The 26,234-nt window shown below is 35.1% G+C and overlaps 1 protein-coding gene across 4 annotated transcripts in view; it reads right to left on the bottom strand.

The window, feature by feature from the left end:
• Nucleotides 1–26,234, bottom strand: part of LOC136040874 (hexokinase type 2-like) — an 88,533-nt gene that overhangs the window by 24,302 nt on the left and 37,997 nt on the right. For 3 of the 4 annotated variants that reach the window (XM_065725269.1, XM_065725267.1, XM_065725268.1), the window contains 4 exons: nucleotides 21,838–22,006; nucleotides 16,517–16,647; nucleotides 12,273–12,415; nucleotides 11,093–11,212 (listed from right to left, as the gene is read on the bottom strand). In XM_065725269.1, coding sequence (XP_065581341.1) covers nucleotides 11,093–11,095 — 3 coding nt within the window. In that variant the 5' untranslated portion in view covers nucleotides 11,096–11,212; nucleotides 12,273–12,415; nucleotides 16,517–16,647; nucleotides 21,838–22,006. The remainder of the gene's footprint in view (nucleotides 1–11,092; nucleotides 11,213–12,272; nucleotides 12,416–16,516; nucleotides 16,648–21,837; nucleotides 22,007–26,234) is intronic. The other variant, XM_065725270.1, reaches the window with a different exon arrangement.

Raw genomic sequence — 26,234 nt, 5'->3', positions numbered from 1 at the left:
ATGTGAAAAACACAAAAATTCCTTCTCAACGCTAAAGTTGAAATTTTGTTCAAATTCTTTGAGAACGACTCCTGAAATACAAGGGTCGTTTAATTAAAAAAACAAGTAACTTTTAAAAAAATAACGAATAAGTTTAGCGTAAAGAGCGAGGTTTTGAGGAAGGGGCGACCCCCTTAAATACGTAATAATTTCAGTTCGTTTTAAGTTTTAATGCTGCTCCTTACTTTCAGTAAAAAAAACTTGTTTTTTTTCTATTCAGGTATTTCAGCTATTTTGTTTTAATGACCACCCCCCACGTCTTCAAGGTCGTTTACAAGAACAACTAAAATGGCAATTTAACTATTTTACTGTTTTGAAAAATAAGGTACTAGGCCATAAGAATACTTTTAAGAAATGCTTATATGGAAATTGAAATCAACGCTTTTCTGTGACGAGAAGACCTATGAAAATATATTTTAGAGAAACTCAAAATACAGACTTTGGTATTCAACTATCAAAATCTTGATTTAGGATTTTGCCCGATTTTCCATTGTTTTAACGTAGATACAGTTTTTATTGTTTTGACCAAATCCCCGTCCCTTTCACCATAGATACTTTTAAAAAAGCTTATACAGCTGTTCAACCAATTTGACTTTTTTGAGAAGCCCCTTTCCACAATAAAAAACGAGCTCATATGGTATGAGCTCTACAAAAATTCTGTTAATCAATAAATTGATTTAAAAGGAAAATCAGAGGCTTAATACCGGTAGGGATTTAAAATAAGAGCTCTGAGTCATGAGGTCCTTCTAAATATCAAAATTCATTAAGATCTGATCAACCACTCGTAAGTTATAAATACCTAATTTTTTTCTAATTTTTCCTCTCTCTTCAGCCCCCAGATGGTCGAATCGGGGAAAACGACTTTATCAAGTCAATTTGTGAAGTTCCCTGAAACGCCTTCCAATTTTCATCGTCCTAGCACGTCCAGAAGCACCAAGCTCGCCAAAGCACTGAACCCCACCCCCTAACTCCCCCAAAAAGAGCGGATCTAGTACGGTTACGTCAATCAGATATCTATGACAATTGTTTATTCTACCCACCAAGTTTCAGCCCGATTTCACCACTCTAAGCGTTTTCCGGGATTTCCAATTTCCCCCTCCAACTCCCCCCAATATCAACAGATCTGGTCAATATTTGAGATAAAAGCTCTGAGACATGAGTTCCTTCTAGATATCAAATTTCATTAAGATCCGGTAACCCGTTCTTAAGTTAAAAATGCCTCAGTTTTTCTAATTTTTCCAAATTAACACCCCCCAGCTCCTCCAAAGAGAACGAATCCGTTCCAATTATGTCAATCACGTATCTTCAACTTGATCTTATTCTTCCCATCAAGATTCATCCCGATCTCTCTACTCTAAGCGTTTTACAAGATTTTTGTTTTCCCCCTCCAGCCCCCTCTCCCCTGATTCAATTCAAATTGAAAATGGAGCATCTGAGACATAAGATCCCTATAAACATCAAGTTTCATTAAGATCCGATCAGAAATTCGTAAGATAAAGATACCTCAATTTTCAAGTTTTCCAAGAATTTCGGTTTCCCCCTTCAACTCTCCCAATGTCACCGGATCTGATCCAAATTTAAAATAGGATCTCTAAAGTAAAAGATCTTTCTAAATATCAAATTTCATTAAGATCTGATCACCCGTTCGTAAGTTACAAATACCTCATTTTTTCTAATTTTTCCAAATTACTCTCCCCCCCCCCCACCAAAGAGAGCAGATCCGGTCCGGTTATGTCAGTCACGTATCTTGGACTTGTTTTCATTCTTCCCACCAAGTTTCATCCTGATCTCTCTGCTTTAAGTGTTCTCCAAGATTTCTGATTCCCTCCATCTCCCTTCCCCCAATGACGCTGGATTCGGTCGGAATTTAAAATAAGAGATTGAGTTACAAGGTCCTTCTAAATATTAAATTTCATTAAGATCCGATCACTCCTTCGTAAGTTAAAAATACCTCATTTTTTCTAATTTTTCAGAGTTAATCCCCCCCAACTCCCCCAAAGAGAGCGGATCCATTCCGGTTATGACAGTCACGTATCTAGGACTTATGCTTATTTTCCCACAAAGTTTCATCCCGATCCCTCCACTCTAAGTGTTTTCCAAGATTTTAGGTCCCTCCCCATGTCCCCAGATCCGGTCGGGATTTAAAATGAGAGCTCTGAGATACGATTTCCTTCTAAATATCAAATTTCATTTAGATCGGACCACCCAGTCGTAAGTTAAAATACCTTTTTTTTTTATAATTTTTCAGAATTAACCCCCCCCCCCCTTCCAACTCCCCCGAAGAGAGCGGATCCGTTCCGGTTATGTCAATCACGTATCTAGGACTTGTGCTTATTTTTCCCACCACTTTTCATCCTGATCCCTCCACTCTAAGCGTTTTCCAAGATGTTAGGTCTCCTCCCCCAACTCCCCCCAATGTTGCCAGATCAGGTCAGAATTTAAAAAAAGAGCTCTGAGACACGATATCCTTCCAAACATCAAATTTAATAAAGATTCGACCTCCCGTTCGTAAGTTAAAAATACCTCATCTTTTTTAATTTTTCCGATTTAAGCGTCCCCCCCCCCAGATGGTCGAATCAGGGAAACGACAATTTCTAATTTAATCCGGTCTAGTTCCTGATACGTCTGCCAAGTTTCATCGTCCTTACTTACCTGGAAGGTCCTAAAGTAGCAAAATCGGGACAGTCAGACCAACCGACAGACCGACAGAATTTGCGATCGCAATGTCACTTGGTATATACCAAGTGCCTTAAAAACCAACATTAGCAATAGAAGGAATCTTGATTAGCAGTACCAAGCTTATTCTACCACGGGTACACTATTTTGGGCTGACAAGAGTCTAGTAAATTGCAAACACGAGTCACGTGACATTTTGCAACGAAAGCAAACTGAGTCTGTAAAAGTAGAATTTGAAGAAAGAACTGTATGAACCTCCAAAAAGTTGTGAAAGATCTACATGAAAAACCAGAAAGAACTAATCTGAAATATTCAAATCAGACTTCAACCTAATTTTTTGATCAATATAAACAAATTGTGTTGGTCGACTTAACTTGCAGAAATCTTGAAAGATTATTAGACATTTCCCAAGGGACAATTAACAATCGGTAGTTAACTAAAAGTAATAAATGTATTTAGTTCATTCTGCATCAACTGTATGTATAGTAGCATCAAATGTTTGGCTAAAAGAAATTCAAATATAAATTATTTGAGTCGAAAATAAGAATAAAATTAGTGGAACACAACTGAGGCCTATTTACATGCACCTAACTAGTTTCATTGACAAAGAGATAGGTGTCGCTTTTCACTGTAATTTTACTGCATATAATAAAAGCTCACATTTTTGTTAGAAACTTATTAGTATGACTCTAGGGTAATATTCCCAATACAGAGCAACTGTGTTGCAGTGGGTTACGCGTCCAAAAGACAGGTTGCAAAATCAACAAATGAATTTATGGATTGTTGCGCTTAATTTTTTTTCTTTTACTTTTTTTTCTGAGTCAGTGGTACTAAATGACGTTGAGTTTTCAACGCCATCTATCCTTAAACTATGGTAAAGGAAGGCGATCTGAGTTGTGAGTACACTAAGTAAGCAACGTACCCAAGAAGCCTCCAGGTATAAAAAATGTTTGTCAAGTAATTGAAATGGAATTAATGCTGCTGAAACTTATTATTTGATAATGTTTTGGAGATGCAAGCAACCAAAATTTTCTCTTGCGTAAGAAAACCCATTGAAAATGAATAAAATTTAGTTTTTTTTTTCAAAGAATGAGCAATGAATTACTTGATTTTTTTTTATCCATACTAATGGAATCAGAGCAACCTCTATTTGAGGCCGAGTGAAAATATTTCTAACCATACACCCACTCTTTTGTGAATCTAGGTTTGAAAAACATTTCCCCGAAAATACTCTGTAATCCAAGTCGGTTTGAACTGAAACTCACAAGAATATTTGTGAGATCAAAGATGTATCCAGGATTTTATTTGAGGTAGGGGAGATCATTTAAAAATAAACATTAAAAATATATCAAAATTTGTGTTTGTGCATTTCGTTAAGTTTTTATTAGTGAGAATTTTTTTGTTTGTGGGGGAGGTCATGTCTGGTAGCCCCTCTCGAAACATTATTGGGTTAGGCGGCAGGCACAAGGCGCTTTTTAAAGAAGACCCAACAGTAAAAAGAAATTTTTTATTTAGGGAGGGGAGGAGAATTCAAAATATTATTTATGGTATTTTGAAGAGGAATTTGTCATAAATTAAATTAAATATCAGATATTGGAGAGGAATCTGTGAGAAAAGAATCAAGGTCTTTTTTTAATGAAGCAAAAAAGAAATTCCAAGTCTAAAGGACAACTGCCCCCTCCCGTCCGGCAATGGACAATAATGATACGTCCGAAGCTATTTCTACTGATTAACTATTAATTTATTTTATTTGACATTACATGCATTAAGTAAGAAACACCTTATATTAATTCGCTTATTAAAACCTCTGGATAACCTCTAGCACTGAAAACATTCTCGATATAAAAATATTTATTCTGTATAGTTTCACCTAGTTGACTCAATAGTACCCTTAAGTTGGGCTGACCTGATGCATGCACCAAAATTCCCTTTTTCTATAAAGGGAAGCAAAATAATTGATTTCTATTACCCCCTGTAAATCGCATAGAATAGGTTTCTTGGCCAGAATACTTGCAGTGTAAGCAAGGACTTCTACCTGAATTTGATGGGGAAGTGAGTTGGTCCAAAGGTACAAAGACGGAACTAGAGCAAATTATGAGGTGGGGCAAAGTGAGGGGAGCGCCAAAAATTAACCAAATTGACAAATTTGTTTTAAAAAAAGAGTGAAAAACAGAAAAAAACGCAGAATGAGGGTGCCAGAAATGATCTTGGGGGGATATGCTTCTTATATTAGAATCAAGTTTATTTTCTCTAAAACCTGTATATACTTTGAACTTTATGTTTTTGTCACTATAAAAAGTAACCAGGTTATTAAGGCCGTGATTAAGTGAACTGATGGAACTCGAAAATCCCATGTTAAATTGAAAATTTATATTTAAAAAGTACTCAAGTATTCATTGGCGGAAGATGCCGCTTTGAATATCAGGCCATAGCTTCTTGAAGATGCTACAAAATGTTTGAAAGGATTTTGCTCTATTTCCTCTAATTGCTTAGAAACCTTAGAAAATGTCTAGGTCTTTTTCACAAGTGTACTCGATAAAGGATATTGCTTTTAGAACAAAATGGGTACTATCATGAGCAGAAGACAATAACCTGTAAGATGATTGGAACCATTTTTCGATTTATTCTCCTGTTTTCTAACAGTCCCCTAGAATATTTTCAGCTACCTGAAATTTTTACAAGTCGGTTGCCAGAAAGAATCTTTTCAGATCGCTGATAATACCCCCTAGAGACCAAAATGACAAGCTGGTATAATAAGCTGCTTGTTAATAGAGTGTGAAATTTTCATAAATTATTTCAATGCAATGAAGAAACCTAGAAATGAGAAATAGTCAGGAGCCTTCCGTAAAGTTGTGCACACAAAGCTGAAATCATGGGGAAAATTAAATCAAAGCGAGGTATGCAACTGCGAAACTGCGAAAAATTTGGGGATAGGCGAGTGGATAAAGAATCGAAAAGAGGCTAAGGCGGACTGTTGCATGGAAGTTGGAAAGAATGGACTGGTCAACCTCAAACGAGGCCACGACTACTTTTACCAAGTACAATGTCAGCTTGAATGTGCTCAGCTAGATACTTGCTTTTTCATGATTTTTACCCAGAAAGACTTCTACATTGAAAAGATAGACCGCGATCCAGGCTTTTGGACCGATAAGATTTTTCCCAAGGTAAAAGGATTCTTCATTGATGCTTTGATCCCAGAGTTCCACGGGGGTTTCCAATACGAGAGCCGTACTTATAAGATTAATCGTCTAGTACCGGTAACAGGAAAATTCATTTTCCTTACATTCTATCCTTCTTTGTATTTACATACTTAATTGTATTGTCATTTGAAATAAAATACCTTTGTTTATATTGCTTGTCCTACAACTTTATCAAACAGTTCATGGTAACGAACTGTAGTAAAGAGCGACCCAGCTCAACAGTAACCAAAACTCTAAAAAATGGAATTTTTGATACCAATAGCTACATCAAAAGAATCGCATTTTAATGCTGATTTTAAATATATAAGCTTCATCAAGTTTAATCTTACCCATCAAAAGTTACAAGCCTGAGAAAATTTGCTTTATTTTAGAAAATAGGGACAAACAACCCCTAAAAGTCATAGAACCCTACTGTAGAAGTTTCAAGCTCCTATCTACCAAAATATGGAATTTTGTATTTTTTGTCAGAAGGCAGATCACAGATGCATGTTTATTTGTTTTTTTTTCAGGGGTGATCGAATCGACCCAGTGGTCCTAGAATGTTGCAAAAGGGCTCATTCTAACGGAAAAGAAAAGTTCCAGTGCCCTTTTTAAGTGACCAAAAAATTGGAGGGCAAATAGGCCCCCGTCCCACGCTAATTTTTTTCCCAAAGTAACCGGAACAAAATTCGGAGATAGCCATTTTATTCAGCGTAGTCGAAAATCCTTATAACTATGTCTTTTGGGACGACTTACTCCCCCACAGTCACCGTGGGAGGGGCTACAAGTTACAAACACTGACCAGTGCTTACATATAGTAATGATTATTGGGAAGTGTACAGACGTTTTCAGGGGCGTTTTCATTTGGTTGGGGGCAGGGGTTGAGAAGAGAGGGATATGCTGTGTGAACTTTTCATGGGGGAAGAAAATTTCCATGAAGGGAGCGCAGGATTTTCTAGCATTATTTAAAAAAAAAACAATGAAAAAATAAATATGACAAAGTTTCTTCAACTGAAAGTAAGGAGCAGCATTAAAACTTAAAAGGAACAGAAATTATTGCGCATATGAGGGGCTCACCTCCTCCTAATACCTCGCTCTTTACGCTAAAGTATTTTTAGAAATTTCAACTATTTATTCTACGGCTTTTGTGATTCAGGGGTCATTCTTAAGAAATCGAGACAAAATTTAAGCTTTAGCGTGAAGAGCGAGGTACTGACGAGGGGGTGAACCCCCTCATATCTGTAATAAAAATATTAGAATACAGAAGTTCCTTACGTAAGCTAATTTGTAAGTTACGTAAATCTTTAACTAATAAAATTTATTTTTACTAATAAAAAAATTCGTAAAAAATTAGAAGTTCTAGTTGCCTTTTTAGGTTACCAAATAATCGGAGGGTAACTAGACCTCATTCCCCGCTCCTTTTTTTCTCAAAATCATTCGATCGAAACTATGAGAAAGCCATTTAGCCAAAAAAAATAAATATGCAAATTTCGTTTTAATTATTCATCTGCGGAGAGCATAAATCAAAACATGCATTGATTAAAAAACGTTCAGAAATTAAATTAAATAAAAACAACTGTTTTTTAACTTAAAGTAAGGAGTGACATTAAAACATGAAACGAACAGAAATTACTTCATATATGAAAGGGGCTGCTTCCTCATCAACCCCCCGCTCTTCACGCTAAAGTCTGACTCTTTCTCTTAACTCTATTTTTTAAAACAGTAAAAAACTTCAGCGTAAAGAGCGGGGCGTTCACGAGGAAGCAGTCCCTTTCATATACGAAGTAATTTCTGTTCGTTTTAAGTTTTAATGTCACTCCTTACTTTCAGTCATTTTTTTATTTAATTTATAAGAAACCTTGGTTTTCTAAGAATCCTCGAAGAAAACTTTCAACTAATTTTGGTATTTAGTTTCGAATTAATCAACTGAGGTATTTTAAATAGCCTATCCCTAGGAAAAAAAGTGGAAAAAACAATAAATTTTAAAATGCACTCTATGCATGCCGTCACAGTTTCATATACATGGGCATTTTGTACTTGAGAATGATAGTGCTCTTTTGCTCATTTTCTCTTCTCCTTGGTCGGTAACCAAGCTTTGCAAGACGCAGCCAAATATATTACTATTTGTCGGCTGAAGCATCTCACCAAAGGAAGCTGTCAATCAAAACTTTTGACAAGACTTGATAATTGGTGCTATTTTAAGTTTTGACGACGGTCTCTAGAGAATTAAAAGACAGAAGGCTAACCTAACTTCAATTTTGAAGCTCGATGTTTTCAAGTTTACTTAATCACGGCCTTAAACATTTGGATTGATATTTTGCTCCATAGATACGCCAGCAATATGCTTGTGTTTAAAAAATCTTCAAAATTTCCACAATTAAATATATATATATATATATATATATATATATATACATATATATATATATATATATATATATATATATATATATATATATATATATATATATATATATATATATATATATATATATATATATATATATATATATATATATATATATATATATATATATATATATATATATATATATATGATTAGCTTCAAAACCAAAGCTAATCAAAACTTAGCTTATCATTGTTCATCTGTGTTGCGTTAAAAAGCTCAAAATAGGTCAATAAGGAAGTCTGTCATCCTTCAATATTATGAATAATAATTTGAGCCTAAATGCCTATTTAATTATTAGAGTTATAAGATAGATTTGATATAGATATGTCAAGCTATCAAAGGTAAGACATTGCCAACAAAAAGCAATTTGGTACCAACCAGTTCAAACTTTTAATAATTTAACCTACCGTTGTCAAAATGCTAATTCATAAAGAAAGGGATAGACAACATTTTATTTCAGCCAATGACGCGTATCTAAGAGACGAACATCTTCTTCGCATAAAAATACACGAAAAGACACGTTATGTATCCATAAAATGAAAATAACACATGCAATTCACCAGGTAAAAACCACCCCTTTTCTCGTTTATTCATACAAGTGGAAAATTTCCTCAACCAAACAAAAATTTTTGGGGTAACAATTATTGACGTATTTTGTATATTTTTACTTTTTCCTTCAAAACACTGTGCGGTAAGAGAAAGGGTCATCCGAAGTTAGCAGAGAGTAACCAATCCAAAGGGTGCTATAAGACAGTACCACAAAGATTTACAGCGTAGTATCCGTAGCTTCTTATCCTCCTATCTTATTTGCGTTAGAAAATATATATATGTTTTTTCTAATATGGGTCAAGTCTTCTTTTGAGCAAAAACCTTTTCTAAGTTGGGCATAATCAAATCACTTTTGTGAAGTGTTGATCCCAAAACGACATTTTTTGTCAATCTTAAGAGGAAACAGATTCAAGCTGAAGATGACTAGTTTCAAACAGTTTGTGGTAGCGAACTGTAATTATGCAGAAACTCTTTCAATAGTTATGAAAATTCAAACAAGGAATTTTGACAGCACTTAATACATCAAAACAAGTGGCTTTTCATGCTGGTTCCATAAATTTCGTTAAGTTTAGTGTTACCTATAGGAAGCTATGAGCCTGAGAAAATTTGCCTGATTTTCGAAAAGGACGGGAAATACATAACGTCGAAGGATCCTAATGAAAATCTCACAATCAGATATAGCTTATAAGAGAACAAATAGCTTATGCAAATAGCTAGAACAGATATAGCTTATCAAAATAGCACATACGTGTTTGTGAGAAAACACAAAGAGATTTGTTCCCCTTCCCTCAAATACAAATATAAGTAACCTGATGACCCCTCCCTCCAAAAAAAAAACGGATCTGATACTTCAATTAAAGTATTTTATACTCTTGGTTCACATCATTTATTTTTAATACTAGTCTAAGACTCTGTTAGACGACAGGGATAGAAAAGAGAAAAAAAAATCAGCGTAAACTTTCTTTTGAGACCAGATAAACACAGCTTTCTCCATTCTCTACAATACCGTTATGAGTACTACGACATCTCCCCCCCCCCCCAAAGAAAAACAACTTTTCTTAATGCTTCACCTCAAACCCTTGTCATGAAATCATTCATCACGATGATTATGACAATATTTATCATCTGGCAATCGAAGATACCGTTTTTATCGAAAAATTGATTTATTTTAATATTGTATTTTGTTAATTACAAAGCTTGTAGATACAGAAATTTCCTTTAAAATAAATCCCGAAGCAGCTCTCTATGATGTTCCAGTGCGCTGATAGCAGATGGAAAAAAAAAAGAAAAAAAAGAAGACACATCAATGTTACCCATGTAAAAAAAGTGATTTTCCCTGTTGGCCAAGTCTGGGCACTACATATTTCTTGTATAGGGTTTCGGCCAAAGCGCTGTCAACGACTTTCTTTTTGTTTTGCGCAATTTTTATGATTTTGGGCTATTTAAAAAAAATCCCTCAAATTTATGTTAAAAATAACATTTTACTATTAAGACTATTTGAGATAATAGTTACGATTCCCGAATAAGCTAAATACGGGATCATTTCTCAGTATTTTTTCTTAATTCGCTTTTAATTTTTTAGGTGGTTGCTATCTGACGTGTTGCGTACTTTACTACATTACAGCTACCCCGATCTTCCTCTACGATCTTCTACCACCCAAATACGATCTTCTGACTGTGTGTAATCTCTTGAAAAGAAAACTGGCAAAAATATCTGCAATTCAAGCTTGATGTTTTTGCTAAAAACCGAACTGAAAAAGTTTCATTTCGATGTTTGACGAACTGAAACTTACCAAGCAAACTTTTTTTTTCTTGATAATATTTACTGCGAAATTTCTTTCCAAGTAAAAAACCTAATTTACTTTGATTAGTTTTATTGGATCTTTTCAGTAATCCTGTTTACTTTTAATAGCTTTTACCAATAATCCTGGTTAATATAATAATTCTTTTTCTTTATTTATAATGTAGTTTTTATAAAAAGTAGTTTTGTATATGTTTTTTAATATATGTTTGTTGTTGTTTTTTATGTAGTGTTAATAATGTAGTTATTTATAATGTGTGTTTATATACAATATATATAAAAAAAAAATCAATATGGCTTAAAAAGGACAACAAATGACGTTCTGGCTATTAGAACACACAGGGTATGTTAGCCCTACTCTTGTTTCCTCTAGCCCTAACCCTGTAGAAACCAACATTCCCATTAGGTCAAAAGGGTAGATGAAGAAAACAGACTCACCATGACAAGCAATTGACGCCACTACAGACACTACTGTAGATAGAATGACTTAGATCTTAACGGTGTATCGAAAACTTTATCTATGGTGTCAGACACATGTGGCTGGAACTGATTTCTTGTCTGCAAATGAAAAATTTTGTAGCACTCATAAAAATATTTCATATACCATACTGTTAAAAAAAAATAATACCAAATGATAAGGGAAACTATACAAAATGAAACTAAATATCCAGGTTTATGGTTAAAATGAAATTTATGATAAACGTCTCAACAATAGATGATAAAAAACTTAAAATGAAATCGGGAATATGAAAAGAACAAGAGTAAGAGAGGAGGGAAGCCATAGCCAGGCATCCAGATCTAAAAGCCCGAGCTTTGCGTGACCCCTTAAAAATTCTGCAAATTAAGTAGCCTCTTCAGGCTTCTTTAACATAAGAAGCTTTTTGCGCTCAGGCTAACTTTACATACATTCCTGACAACAAATCCGAGACACCCTAAACGTAACACCTATTCTAGTATTTATCAAAATCTTGATTAAGAGTAACAGACTTGGTCTTCAGCCTCCAGAATCTACTAATTTAGTTAGTAGACTACTTAATATGACTCATCAATTTTTTCTGTTTTGACAAATTCCCCTCCTCCTCTCTTTCAGGAAACTTTCAAAATAGTTTATACTACTTCTCTCAACAAGGCCGTTTACAATAAAAGCTGACATGGCAGTTTAGCTATTTCACTGTTTGGAAAAATACGCTACTAGCCCGTAAGAACATTTTAAGAAAGGTTAATATGGCAATTCAAATAAACGCTCTTCTGTAACGAGAAGAAAAGTGAAAATGTATTTTAGAAACACTAAAAAAAAACTCAACATCTAAACTCTTGGATTACGGTTTCGACCATTTTTCCATAGTTTTGACGTGAATGCAGTTTTTATTGTTTTGACCAAATCCCCTTCCCCATAAACACTATCAAAAAAGCTGATACAGCTGTTCAACCAATTTTACGTTTTTGACGACCCCCCTTCCACCGTACAAAACGTTTTCTAGAGATGATTATATTTCGACCGCTTTTACTTTTCTGAAGAACTCGCTTCTCCTCTACCTTAATAAAGACAATTAAAAAAAGATGCTGTTGTAAATAAAATAAGTAATCTGCGATGAAATTAACAAATATAAAAATCTACCTCAGAAATAGTGGGAATTTTGATTAGCGGTACCAAGCTTTCTCTGCTATGATCACACTGCAACGGAGGCTTTTGGGCAGATAATAATTTAATCAACTGTAAACACGAGTCTCGTGGCATCTTGCAACCAAACCGAACTGAGCCTGTAAAAGAAGAATCTAAAGAAAGAACTATATGGACATCCAAAAAGTTGTGAAAGAACCATATGAATAACAAGAAAGAACTAATCTGAACTTGAATAACCTGAAAGAACTATTTGAGCCTGCAAGTTGAGGGGAAATCAAGTTGAACGTGTACAAAAAGAAGTTACAATTTGACAGAAGTTTAGGAGAAAAGAGAAAAAAGCAATAACCATATGAAATTAAGAGTTCGTGTTTTGTTTTGATCAAATTTCGAATGAGTTTCCATCAATTGCCGTAAGGAGTTAGTAAACCACATGAAAATTACCGAAAGATGCTGAATTTTAAATCAATGAGAATCAAAAAGATTTCCAACTGTTTCTCCGTTTGAGCTTAGTAGGCCTCATTGAAAATAATAATGTATGTTAAGCTTTGAATCTAGGAAAGTCGAAGGGACTTCTAATAGTTTCTAAAGTAGAGCAGTGAAAAGAATAGGGCAATTATAGCATTTTTTTTTATGTGCCTCAAGTTGTAGACTGTCATGGCGTTTGCTAGCAATTTACATTGAAACCTACAAAAGCACAACATGTTGTAATTGTCAGGAAAATATGAGAATTATCGCAAGAAACATCAACTCATTTTGATTTGTAGCAAGAAAAATATATCAAACATCGTCTTTCTCATTTTTTTGGAAAAAAAATTACTGGACTCGTAAAGAAGGGAACATTAACAGAAATCCACACTATAGATATAGATGATAACAAAATAACAATATAGATGAACAGACAATAGATAACATATAGATAACAATATACATATAGATAACATATAGATAACATATAGATAACAATATAGATGATAACAATATAGATGAACAAAAATAAAGTTAAGCCATGATTCAAACTATCATTAATCACTAAACTGTCATTAATCACTAAATATGACAACATAACATAATAAAGAAAATAATAAAATCTAAAAATATATAATAATAAAATAATAATATACATTGCTTCATTATAATAAGCAAAACATTAATAAAATAATAACATAAAGGTAAAAAAATACAACAGTAAAATATAATTGTGTTGAGAGAGCAACACTTTGGTTTTGTCTTGTTTTTTGTTTTTTTTTTTTTTTCTATGCCGCCGATCTCAGCTTATTCCTGGAAACTGGTAAGGTTCTAACCTGTGCGGTTTTTACAGAAAGTGTGGACCTCAGGTCGGATTGATGAATAAGAAATTATATTTTGGTAAGCTCCGCAGAACTCTTGCCTGGGGCCAAAAAGGATGGTTTTTGCTTGTCCACGAGCCAGAGCCTATGTTGTGTGGAGTGAAGTGGAGTTATATAGCCTATATCAGAGAGGAGTATCTGAAGTTGTGCAGCCAAGCTTTCGTTTCATCAAACCATGTTTCTGCTTTCGAGTGGAAAGCTCCGTTATAGCAGGCAAGCACCACACCACTTTCAAATTGAAGATGGACTAAAATCTATAAGCGTTAAATATATGCGGCAGTTGCCCGACACCACAGCCAATATATCTTCTTTGAATGATAAATAGAAAAATTTACAGAAGCAAAAAAGCGACATTTTCCCACGGGTCCGAAAGTGCCGCCATGATTTCGGCTGGGTTTATCATTTGTTTTTTCGGACTAGGAATTGAGGTAGATAAATGTTATCAGATGTACCTCTTAAACTTTAAAAGTTCTGTCATTGCTAAAGAAATTGGAGCTTATCCTTTGCTCCTTTCTAAGTGGTGACGTTGAAAAGTTGGCCTACGGCAAAAAAATAAAATCAACTTTTGAACTAAGACAGATAGAATTTTTTTTCGATGGCAATCGATAGCTCTTGATGAGCTGATCAAAGTATACAATCCATATATACAATCCATTTTTTGGTACAAAATTCCTTCATGAGATATACTAGTTTGAAAGTTTCAAGGGGTTGACAACTTCAGTAGTAGGGTACACACAGAAACCAAAAATAGGCCGATACCAATTGTGAGACAAGTAGAGGACTTGGAAGCAACAGTCGGCTGTTAGACCATAATCATCTTCGGCAATAAGGGGTTTGCAACTTTGGCTAGTTGATGTACCTATTATTTGTTTAAGGTGTATTTGATGGTAAGACCAATTTGGTTCCAGTGGTAAGATATGCAGGGGACTTGTAAGTAATAATCATCTGTTAGGCTACAATCATCTTCAGTGAAAAGGGGTTTGTAACTTTTGCTAGTTGGTTAAGCCTACCCATACTCACTGTAACCTAGAATTAAGTGTTTACGCAACGGGTACAAACGATAACGTAAAACAATGAAAGAACTGAGGGGTTTGTAACATTTGCTAGTTGGTGTACCCATACTCACTGTAACAGAGAATTAAGTATTTACGCAACGGGTACAAACGATAACGTGAAACAAGGAGGCAGTTTCGTAATAATTAATAGAGTTTCATCTATGGTATTTTGATCCTGAAAAGTTACAGCTTTATAATACCAAGTAGATTATATAAGATATTGTTCCAAGTCTTGATCCGTCACGATGTCTAAGATTGAAAAAGATAAAGTTCAACAGGCTGCAAAGTCAATTTAGTCCCTTCTTTTGGTATTGTAGCTGGTGATGAGCTGACCAAAGTATATGTCATCCATTTTTTGGAAAAAAATTCCTTCATGAGATATACCAGTTTGAGAATTTCAAGGGGTTGACAATTTCAGTAATAAGGTACACACTGAAACCAAAAATACGCCGATACCAATTGTGAGAAATGTAGGGGACTTGTAAGGAAAGGTCGGCTGTTAGCTCATAATCATCTTTGGCAATGAGGGGTTTGCAAATTTTGTTATTTGATGTACCTATAATTTGTTTCCAGTGTATTTGATGGTAAGACCGAGTTGGTTCCAGTGGTAAGACATGTAGGGGACTTGTAAGTAATAATCGTCTGTTAGGCTACAATCATCTTCAGTGAAGAGGGGTTTGTAACTTTTGCTAGTTGGTGTAGCCTACCCATACTCACTGTAACCTAGAATTAAATGTTTACGCAACGGGTACAAACGATAACGTAAAAAAACGAGGCAGTTTCGTAATAATTAATAGTGTCATCTATGGTATTTTGATCCTGAAAAACAACGGATAGCTTTACAATACCAACTAGATCATATAAGATACTGTTTCAGGTTTTCATCCGTCACGATGTCTACGATTGATAAGGATAACGTTCCACTGGCTGCAAAGTCAATTTGGTCCCTTCTTTCGGTATTATCGATAGCTCGTGATGAGCTGATAAAAAATATGTCATAGTAGTTTCTCCATAATAAATACTGTCATTTATGGTATTTTGATCCTGAAAAGTTATAGATAGCTTTATGATACCAACTGGATTATATAAGATATCGTTCTAAGCTTTCATCTGTCAAGATGTCTACGATTGAAAAGGATAAAGTTCAACTGGCTGCAAAGTAAATTTAGTCCCTTCTTTCGATATTCTTTTGTTATTGTTGTTTTTTCAATGCTGAGGAATAGCCTTTGATCATGTGATTACTGATCGCGTTCTTCTCTGAACATAACGTTTTAAAAGCTTCGATAGGCTGACAACTTCAGCGTTTAACTGATAGCAAAGAAACAAAACCAAAGTGTTGCTCTCGCAATACTTTATTCGGCGAAGCTGGACAAAGGTTGCCACAACTTTTCACGTTGCTCAGGCAACGTACGTCTAGTATAATACAAAGAATAATCACTATTACTAAATAAATGGAATCCAGAACAAACAGATATTACATCAAACAGGAGCAGTTAACGTTTAAAGGTCTGAGCGTAATTTTTACTTTACTGAAAACATTATATATTTTTTAATTTTTCTTTATGATGTTAATAAATTCAAAATTGCTGAGTCTTAAAATCATGAATATATTACATGTTAAAGAGTCAGTTTGTTTTTATTAGCTTTTTTAAATTGTCCTTGCTAATATGAGGATTTTGATTTTGTTTCTTTGTTCGTTGATGCCAAGACAAATAAATCACACTCCTCAACAAATCAGCAAGACTTTCTGGCTCTTAGAAGGTACAGGGGATATTAGCCCTAATCCTATTGAAAGCAACATTTAGATCGAAAAGGCAGATGAAAAGCACAAACTCACCATGACAAGCCGTGATGTCATGATCACCATGACAGACACTATTGCAGATGGAATAAATTCAGATCTTAATGGTGTATCTTTCACTTCATTTAACATGTTAGACACAAACTGCTGCAACTTGTCTCTTGTCTCTAAAAAAAAGTGATAGCACAGATAAAATGTTCCATATACCACACTGTTAAAAAAAATTCCAATCGACAAGTAAAAGTAAACACAACGAAACTAAATTTACAGGTTTAAGATTAAATTAATAGAAACGATCACGAATAAAAGAACGACAAAAAAATGAAAATCGAAAATGTGGACAGAATAAGAAGAGGGAGGGGTATAGCCAGGCATTCAGATGTAAAAACCCTAGCTCTACGTGAAAGACTTTAAATCATGTCAATGAAGTAGCTTCTTCAGGCTTCTTTGTGCATAAGAAGCTTTTTGCGTTTAAGCAGACTTTAAATGCATTTCTGGCAGCACATCCATGCCAGAGAACACCTCTGACCGGAGATCCATGTTTAAGTGTGGAAGTCTATCTAGACTAATGTCAACGTCGTTTAAAGACTTCCACCAGTGCGTTAAAAGGCTAGAATTTTCAATTATAGAATTTTCAGTGCGTTGAAAGGATGTTTTAACTGTATATCTTCTAACTGGATTTCTACTTTCTTTACACTGAAAAAGTAAGAATAACTAATGTAGGGGAGGGGGGATTCCTGAATAATCTTTCTTTTTCATAACTTTCTCTATGTAGAAATTATTATAATTCTTAGAGACGAGTTTACTAAGGCACTGTCTTATCTAAATTAAAAGAGTTTAGTGCCTCCTCAGACAAAATTTAAAGTAAATTCAGTGGAAGTGGGTTTCCACCTGGAAAACAATGTAATATACTTTTTCTATGATATAAAACAGGCTAGCTGACCTCCATACAGTAGAAAAATCAGAATCTAACCCCTGTACTGTCAATAATGTATAGGTTAAATATATAATCGCTAAGTGAATATAAAAAAAATTGTGATTATAGAAAGAAATATTTATAGTATATTTTAGATTTACAAGTGACTATAGATACACAATATCTTATGGATTTTTGGTACTCAGCCAGCTACTAAAACACTCGGAATTTATCAACTAATTGAGTTTATTGTAGTTAAGAGTGCTTTTATTAAATTTTTTATGCTCAATCAGCAACTAAGACACTCAGTTTTACCTACTAACTGAGTTTGTTGTATGCAAAAGTACTTTTTATTTAGTTTTGGATACTCAGTCCCCAATTAAAACACTCGGAATTTATCAAGTACCTTCGTTTGTTTTACCCAAAATTATTGATCAGTGAAAGACAGATACAAGACTAAGGAAAATATTGAACTGATTCTAAGGGGGACACTTGCCACAAGCAAAACTTTGGATAAACAATCTAATGGTTTCAATCATTTTTTAATTTTCGAAATTTAATTTTTATTAAATACTTAATAGGATGGAGCAAATAAAAAAATAGTTAATGAATTATTAATAAACCTAAAAATAAATGAAAAATAAAAATAATTAAATAATGACCAAAACAGTTCGAAAAATGGGATAAATCCTTAATTACAGTGAAAAAACAGTCAAAAAGTACTTAATATTTTAATCACAATATAGAGTGATCGTCGTCAGCAGATGCTTGCTGATGAAGGTCACTGTATATTACTTACTTGCATCTTAATCCTCATACCGGTGTGGTGCTGAGAGCGTCGTGAGCCTTCTCCACGTGGGGCGGTCTGCAGCAAGGGCCTCTGCATCAGACATCAAAATTCCAATTTAGTCCAGGATATTCCCGGGACTAATCTTCCACCGGAAGTTGGGTAGTCCTCGTGGACGCTTCCAGGCACTACTAATTGATTCAAAATCATAAAGAATCCGAGCCAGAGTATCGATAGGCAATTATAAGAGATGTCAAAACCAACGAAGTGTCCACTCGGCAACCAGATGTGATAAAAGTGACTGGGAAGTCATACTTCGTAGGTGGTCGTTGCTGACAAAGTCTGTCCATCGGAATCCCTCGATTTTCTGAAGCCACTTAGATTGAACAGGAGTGTCGATAGGCAATTGTAAGAGATGTCCAAACCAACGAGGCGTCCACTCGGCAACCAGGTATAACAAAGGTGACTGAGAAGACATACTTCGTAGGCGGTTATTGCTGATAAAGTCTGTCCATCGGAATTTCTCGATTATCTGAAGCCACTTAGATTGAAGTGTTGAGACGACGCTGGAAAACTACAATTGAAGGCCAAGTTTCAGCCCCGTATAGCAGGATTGACTAGACTGACCCTCCATGAGTCTTCATATTGGTGGCTCGTTTGATCGTTGGCTTCTTCCAAACATGGCTCAGTCTATCGGTGACGGCAGAGGCATTGACTGCGCGAGCAGTCAATGCCTCTGACTTCATGGTCGGTGCAGCAATCTGGTGATATAATAGAACCAAGAAGTGAAGTGGTCAACCGTTTCAATGTGGTTTCCGGTGACCAAGTAATTAGACTTGTCAGTGTCTGACTTTGGCTGCAATACCATGATTTTCGTCTTCTCCCAGTAAATGGATAGTCCTGTCCTGGCAGATTCATCCAGAAGCGTGTTTAGAGCCATTAGCAGCTGTGACTCGGATTTGGTGACTAGTGCTATGTTATCAGCAAAGTCACAATCAGTGACAACTCTATCCCAGTACTTAAGTCGAAAACTCAACTTCTGGGTTGTGCAAGTCATAACATGATCAAAAATACAGTTTAAATAGCTACGGAGCAACTGAACAACCTTATCTGACACCTGTTCTTGCTGGATAGAACACGCTACGTCTAACATTCACTCGCACACAGCACTCAGTCTTTTGATGAGTGGCCCTGAGTAGGCGGACATATTTTGAGAGGAGGTCAGCGTTAGAAAGGATATTCCATAGTGAATCTCGATCAACTGAGTCAAATACTACCTTGAAATCGACATAAGCAATGAAAACCTACTGGCAGAACCCAATCGCCTTCTCAATAATTTGTCTTATGGAGATTGTCTGCTCTGCCGTTGATCGACCAGACATAAGACCAGCCTGCTCTACTCTGCGCTTTCGTCGGAGGTGTTCAAAACATCGCTGCAACTAAACCATACAAAGAGCTTGTCTGGTATTGACTGGAGCGTTATCCCTCTTTAGGTCTTGCACTGCCTCCTGGAACCTTTTCTCTTCCACAGTGGTAGGATCACTCCTGTACGCCAGTCTTTCGGGGTGATCTCCAAGTCCTGTATTCCACTGAATAGCATTTGCAGTCATAACAGGATACTGCCACCGCCGTTTTTAAGCATCTCCGCGGGGATTCCAAAAATACCAGGAATTTTGCAGTTTTCAATTTTTTCAGAGAATTTTGAATTTCTATCACTGGGACCGCCTTAATATCAAAACTGATGAGATTAGTGTATATCAAAGGTTGGGGGATGGCAGGAGTCGTTAAAGCGTAGAGAGAGGGGAGGACACATTAAGCAGAGATGAAAAGTGCTCGTTTCGCCTAGAAGGAGCACCTTGTCCACAGATAGTGCGTTTTCTATTCATTGAGCGCACTGACCCGAGAGGTCATGCAAGTTTTGTACACTGATGCAACGTCCATCCTCGTGGCAGCTCCTTGTAGCTCATCAGCTCTGCGTTAAACGAACGTCAATGTATATGTGATCGAAATATCCAATATTTTTTTTTATTCTATTTTCACTGTCTAATGAAAGAATTTATTCCTATTTGAACTATTATTTACCTACTAGGATGGAATAATTTCAGGCCTTAATGGTGCGTCTATAAATTATTATATCATGCCAGACACAAGTAAATAAATGAATAAAAAAAACTGTAGCAAAGATAAAATATTTCATATACAGTACTGTTAAAAATGTCAAAAGACAAAAAAAATAACACAAAACGAAAACTTAATGCAAAGGTTTAAGATCTAATTAAGTAAAAAAATGAGTTATTGTTTATTCGAAAGTAAGGAGCAACATTAAAACTCAAAACTAACAGAAATTATTCCGTATATGAAGGGTTTCCCCCTCATTATTACCTTGCTATTTACGCTAAAGCTTTTAGCACTTCTAAAAAAGCTAGCTATTCTAATCAAACGTTCTAGTAGCCGTTCTGAAAAATTGAGATAAACAGTCAAACTTTATTGTAAAGAGCAAGGTATGGATGAGGGGGAAACCCTTCATGTACGGAATAATTTCTGGTCGTTTTGAGTTTTAATGTTGTTCCTTACTTTGGGTTAAATAAAGCTTTGCTTTTGTATAGTAGCCCCCTCAACGTAAAGTCCCCCCCCCCCGTCAAATTCCCATAAGATAGTTCCATCCTTGTCGAAAATCCCCTTTTCCGTAGAATTTCTTGCGGACGATTCAGCCTAAAAAATTATCATTAGCATCATGCCTCCTTTACAACACATCCGTACCGGACAACGTCCTTGGCAAGAGGTCCATGTTTAATTGTGGAAGTCTAGCTAGACTAATGTCAACACCGCTTAAGGACTTCTACCAGTGCGCCGAACGGCTAAAAACTATTGGACTGGAGTGATATTTCAATTCTCTATCTTCTAACTGGGTCTTCACTTTCATTAAATAGAAGGAGTAAGAACAATTATTGGGAAGGGGAAGGAGGGGTTTCCCAAACAATACTTCTATTTAATATCTATTTCTGTGTAGAAATATTTTTAATTCTTAGAGATGACTTTACTAAGGCATTGCCTTATCTAAATACAAAGAGTTCAGTGCTTTCTCAGAAAAATATTTCTAGTAAATACAGTGAAAACCAGTTTCCACCTGGAAAACATTACTATATACTTTTTTCTACGATAAAACCAGTCTAGTTGACCTCCATACCGTTGAAAACCAGAATCGAACTGTATAATATATGTTCGATAAGTGAATATAGGTAAATTCGTGATTATAGATGGAGAGTTTATTTTATATATTATATGTGTTCTTGACTATAGATACAAAAACAGAATAAACATGTATTTGGTAAAGAAAACGGATTGAAAACGTAACTAATATACTGACAGACACGAAATAAACTTACCGGAAAAAACTAATATCCTGACTAACTGAAAAAGTATCTTCTGTCCAAACAGACAGAAAAATCACTGAAAAGGGCACTCAACATCCTGAAAGATAGGTGAAATTACTGAATAAACGACCTAGCCCTTTAATAGTCCTGTATGAGGACCTAGACCTAGTCTGACATCCTGACAGACATATGAAATTACTGAATAAAGAACCTACTACCCAGAGAAATAAAAAATTACGGATAAATTCCAGATGTGCTGACAATCACCGAAAGAAAATACCTGGTACTTCTTCTTAAGTAGGAAACATAGTGGGGCTGTGGCTATTTCAAGGCCAGTTGTAATATTCTTCTTTAAGGTCTTCTTTGTAACCTGCGCTTTTCCTTTTATTTCCATTGAGAGGTAAAATTAAACAGGGAATGCATGACGGTTCCATTTGGCTGAATATATTCTAAAAGACGAGTCCATCATTAGTATGGATCCTAATATGGAAGTTACAAACTCCAAGGGCGCATGTGGGCAACAAAGCAAGTAGAAAACTCGCCCATTTCAGGCTAGTTTTATGGCAGTATATTCATCAGCAGATGGCATTTCCTGTCTCTTTTACTTATTTTAATTTAGTTTATGGTATTTACAATGGAAATAAAAACAGGGAAATACGGTGCTCAGCAAAATATTTCTTTGAAACCGAGAGGAGACATTCTTAGACTATATGCACCATTTTTCAGAACAAGAAGAAGAAGAAACTACATAATATCTCTGTAAGAAAAAGCTTACCAGCAGCTAATGATTTTCAGATGTTTAGATCCATCTTCATCACTCATGTTTGAATTTAGATTCTCTGCAAAATCTGGCGAAAGCAGATAATAAGGACTTACTGTCTTCTTCTCTATATATGTCCTGTCTTACAATGGTTAGTGTGGGGTAGAAAACTGTCTTTTAATAGTTGAGATGGGGAACAATTGTGCATCTTCTTCCTTTTCCAACCATCATTCCCTTGTTTATCTCTGCTGCTTCCTTTGAAATATTATAAAATTGCTCTGGGAGGCATTAGTATCAATAAAAGGATGTGCAGCCCAGTGAAGGGAAATCGAACCTTTATTTTTAAAATCTAAAGGGGGGGGGGCAGTTTCTTTCCATGAGGCTTCCCAAAAATGTTCCAATAATACGTACCTTTAAAAAGCTAGTGGACAGTGGATAGAATACCTTCCTCCAGCCCTCTCCCTCAATTGTCACCACTGCTTAGAAGTTTACCCCATAAAGTGGGTTGGGTGGAAGGCCTTATTGAAATGTCCATTATCCGACGTTGAGTTTGATCGAAATTTATACTTGTGGGACTTAAAAGACATTGGCATGTTAATTTATAATAATATGGTCATGAAATAAATTAAAGTGTGATTTTTTAAGAAGGCATAAAGGGGGCAAAGGGGGGGGGGGTGTAAGGCTACTTGCAGCTACGGATTTTCAGGCATCATTTCAGTTAAGCAATATTTCTTTTGGTACTTTGCTGTCTACTTTAAGTTCTCAGCTAATAGTTGTTGCTAATAACCACTCAATAAAATCACTGACTGTCAAGGAAATAATAATAATGAAAAACAAAAATATAAAGTAAAAATTGTAGAAAACAAAAAAATATATGTGAGCCAGTGTATTAAATCACTGGTGTGCGTGTATTTTAATCTCGTTCAGCTGCACCCATCTAGCTAAGCCCCACGTGCACCTGACCTCAGGTGCAACTGAACCTTTGTGTAACTGAAGCCCCATACAACTCAGCCCCCTTTAACTGAATCCTTGTGCAACCTGAACCTCCGTTTAAACGTAATCTCATGCAAGTCAACCCATATTCAACTCAACCCCATTCCAGAGGACCCTCGTGTGGTTGAACCATTATTTAACTGGACTCCCCGGTAGCTAAGCCCATGTTCAAAAGAACCTTATTCCGTATATGAAGGGCTGTCCCCTCCTCAATACCTTGCTTATTACGCTAAAGCTGTTAGCACTGTTAAATGCTCTCTTAGTTTCTAGCAGTGGGGACATGAGAAATGGCGGCACCACGGTAACTGAACTATTAACGTTGTTAAAATGTCAGAATGTGTTGTTAAATGTCAAATTGATTTTGGTCAAATTACCCCAGAAGAGCATATTTTTTATGATTACAACTGAACGACCAAAGGTTTGATAATTTTGGAAAATGAAAGTTAAATATTATTCATGAAGATTCAAATTCTTTGTTAATTTCAAGGGTATCTTTACAATTGGAGAAGGATTTTCAGGGAATTCCATGAAATGGCGACATTGCCCACACATGTCGACTATATAAAACTGATTTTCGAAATTCGTGATTATGAATTAAATTCTATCCTCAAACCTCCTGATTCTTCTTGATTACCCAATACGTCAAATATCAACATTTCTGTCGTGTAAATCCCTATTGTAGAACAAATATGTCATAGAATCTACTGTTTTAAACTTAGTGACATATGTCACTACGACGGGTAGCATAAAATTATTAGCAATTCAACTGATTGGCCATTGTCCCAAGTCTCCTCAATCTGCTTGGGCAGATCATCCAAAAAGTTGTCAAATTGTAAAGCTTTGATAGCGACAATACCTTTTTCTCATTGTAATTTTTTATTCCTTTTCCAAAAATGAATGCGCTTTATAAGCTCTCCTTGCACGTCTTCAAAATCAACATTTGGACCCACTTTCTCTGCCCTTTGTCGGGTGAAGAACTACTCAAGATCTTAGACACCTTTGCACGAAAAAGTAAGAAGGAATTGTTTTATAAATTGGCTTTGAAGATAAATAGTCCCATTTAGTAAATTACGTATAATGCATAAATATATTTATGTGTAGCTATCTACCAATCGTTAAACTTATTACAAATATTTATTGCCTTATATTGCCTTGCGAAAACTTATTACATAAACTAATTGCTTATTGCCTTGGTTTGAAGGTTTGACTTGTCGCCTATATAACGTTGATTTTCGCATTCAGGACTATTAATTTCTTCAGTTTGTCTTCTCAGGGTAGCCAACTATTTTAGAAACCGATTTCGCGTTAATGGAGCCACCTCAGACGCAAATAAAGTTCATTCGGGAACACCCCCACCCCCACAAAATCTTAAATTTCCCGGAATTCTGGGCATTTAAAGAGATCTCATTACAACTATAAGATTTCAGATAGAACCAGATGCCCCTAAACATCCGACTTACACCCCTCAGCTTATATAATGTGTGAAAAATTTACCAAAGAAGTCAAATTCTTCATACAGGAACTACAAGGTTTACAAGAGCTTCAAATCTCTAGTAAAAAAAAAAGTAAAAAATAGAATTAAGAAAGATAAGAAAGAAAAGAATTAAGCATCAAAAATGGATGATAAAAATATGTGCATAAAGATTTGCCCTTAGATCATATCGTGATTTGATAACACTCATAAATAAAAACTAGTAGCAAACAGTAAACGATTTCGCTATACAGACGATTTTTTTTTTTTTTTTTTTTTTTTTTTTTTTTTTTTTTAATAAATAAGCGACGTTATACATTGTTTTAGACAAACCCATCAAGATGTATTATTCGATGGGCCACACTAAACGTAACAAAAATTTTATAAGCTTTCATAGATATTTTAGAATTTCAATCTTAATCTCATTATAATCCAAATACAACTTTGCTGTGAAAGAAGTGACTAGAAAAATGAGGGAGCCAAGTCCATGCAGAAATTCACGGAATCAAATAGTTCATGGTAACGAACTGCAAAAAAGGAGCGTCCCGGTTCAATAGAAGCCGAAACTTTAAAAACGCAATACATATATATATATATATCGAAAGAATCATATTTTTATGCTGATTTCAAATATACAAGTTTCATCATAAATATAAGTTTCCTGATGATACATAAGTTTCATCATTAAGTTTAGCGCTATCCATCAAAGGTTACAAGCCTGAGAAAATTTGCCTTATTTTCAAAAAAAGGTGGAAAAACCCCCTAAAAGTCAAAGAATCTTAATGAAAATGACACAATCAGATTCAGCGTAAATGTTAAACTTTTTCTTCCTTGCTACAAGACTCTTCACCGGCTTTGAAAGCTGCTACTAAAAAAAACATATAATTAATATGCTGCACCCAAATTTGACACCGTGAAGTGGGTAGAAATAAATAAATATTCAATATAAACTAATCAATATTTAATTAATTAGCTGATTAGTAAATAAATTAAGTGAATAAATAATTACTATTCTGAACAGGTTCACAGGAGTAATAATTATACAACTAAATGAGTAGAGACTTATTTGACGTGATAACACCTTTTTTTTTCCAGGATGATTTCAGTAATAATATTCATCTAAGTTATAAAGATCGACACTTTTATTTCCATCTTTACACCTCATACTACATGGCGACTACATTTGCTCTCGATGATATTCTACGAACTGATATACAGAGAGTGACATATCTCTAGCCGATAAGGGCGCATCCATAATTTTTTTGATAATAAGTGGTTTAACCGAATACTCCCTGGATACCACCTTTTTAGCTAGTACTTTATCATTGAAGGACACTTCGCTATTTTGTATCCAATTGTCAAAATTTGGCAATCAAGTGACTTTATCCTCCCTATTTGGAAAAGTTGCAAAATTAAAAAAAAAATCCCAAAAATTATTAACATCATTTCTAAT

The sequence above is a fragment of the Artemia franciscana genome, chromosome 21 (assembly GCF_032884065.1).
Source record: "Artemia franciscana chromosome 21, ASM3288406v1, whole genome shotgun sequence".
Classification (NCBI taxonomy): Eukaryota; Metazoa; Arthropoda; class Branchiopoda; order Anostraca; family Artemiidae; genus Artemia; species Artemia franciscana.
This window is presented reverse-complemented; position numbering and strand designations above follow the sequence as displayed.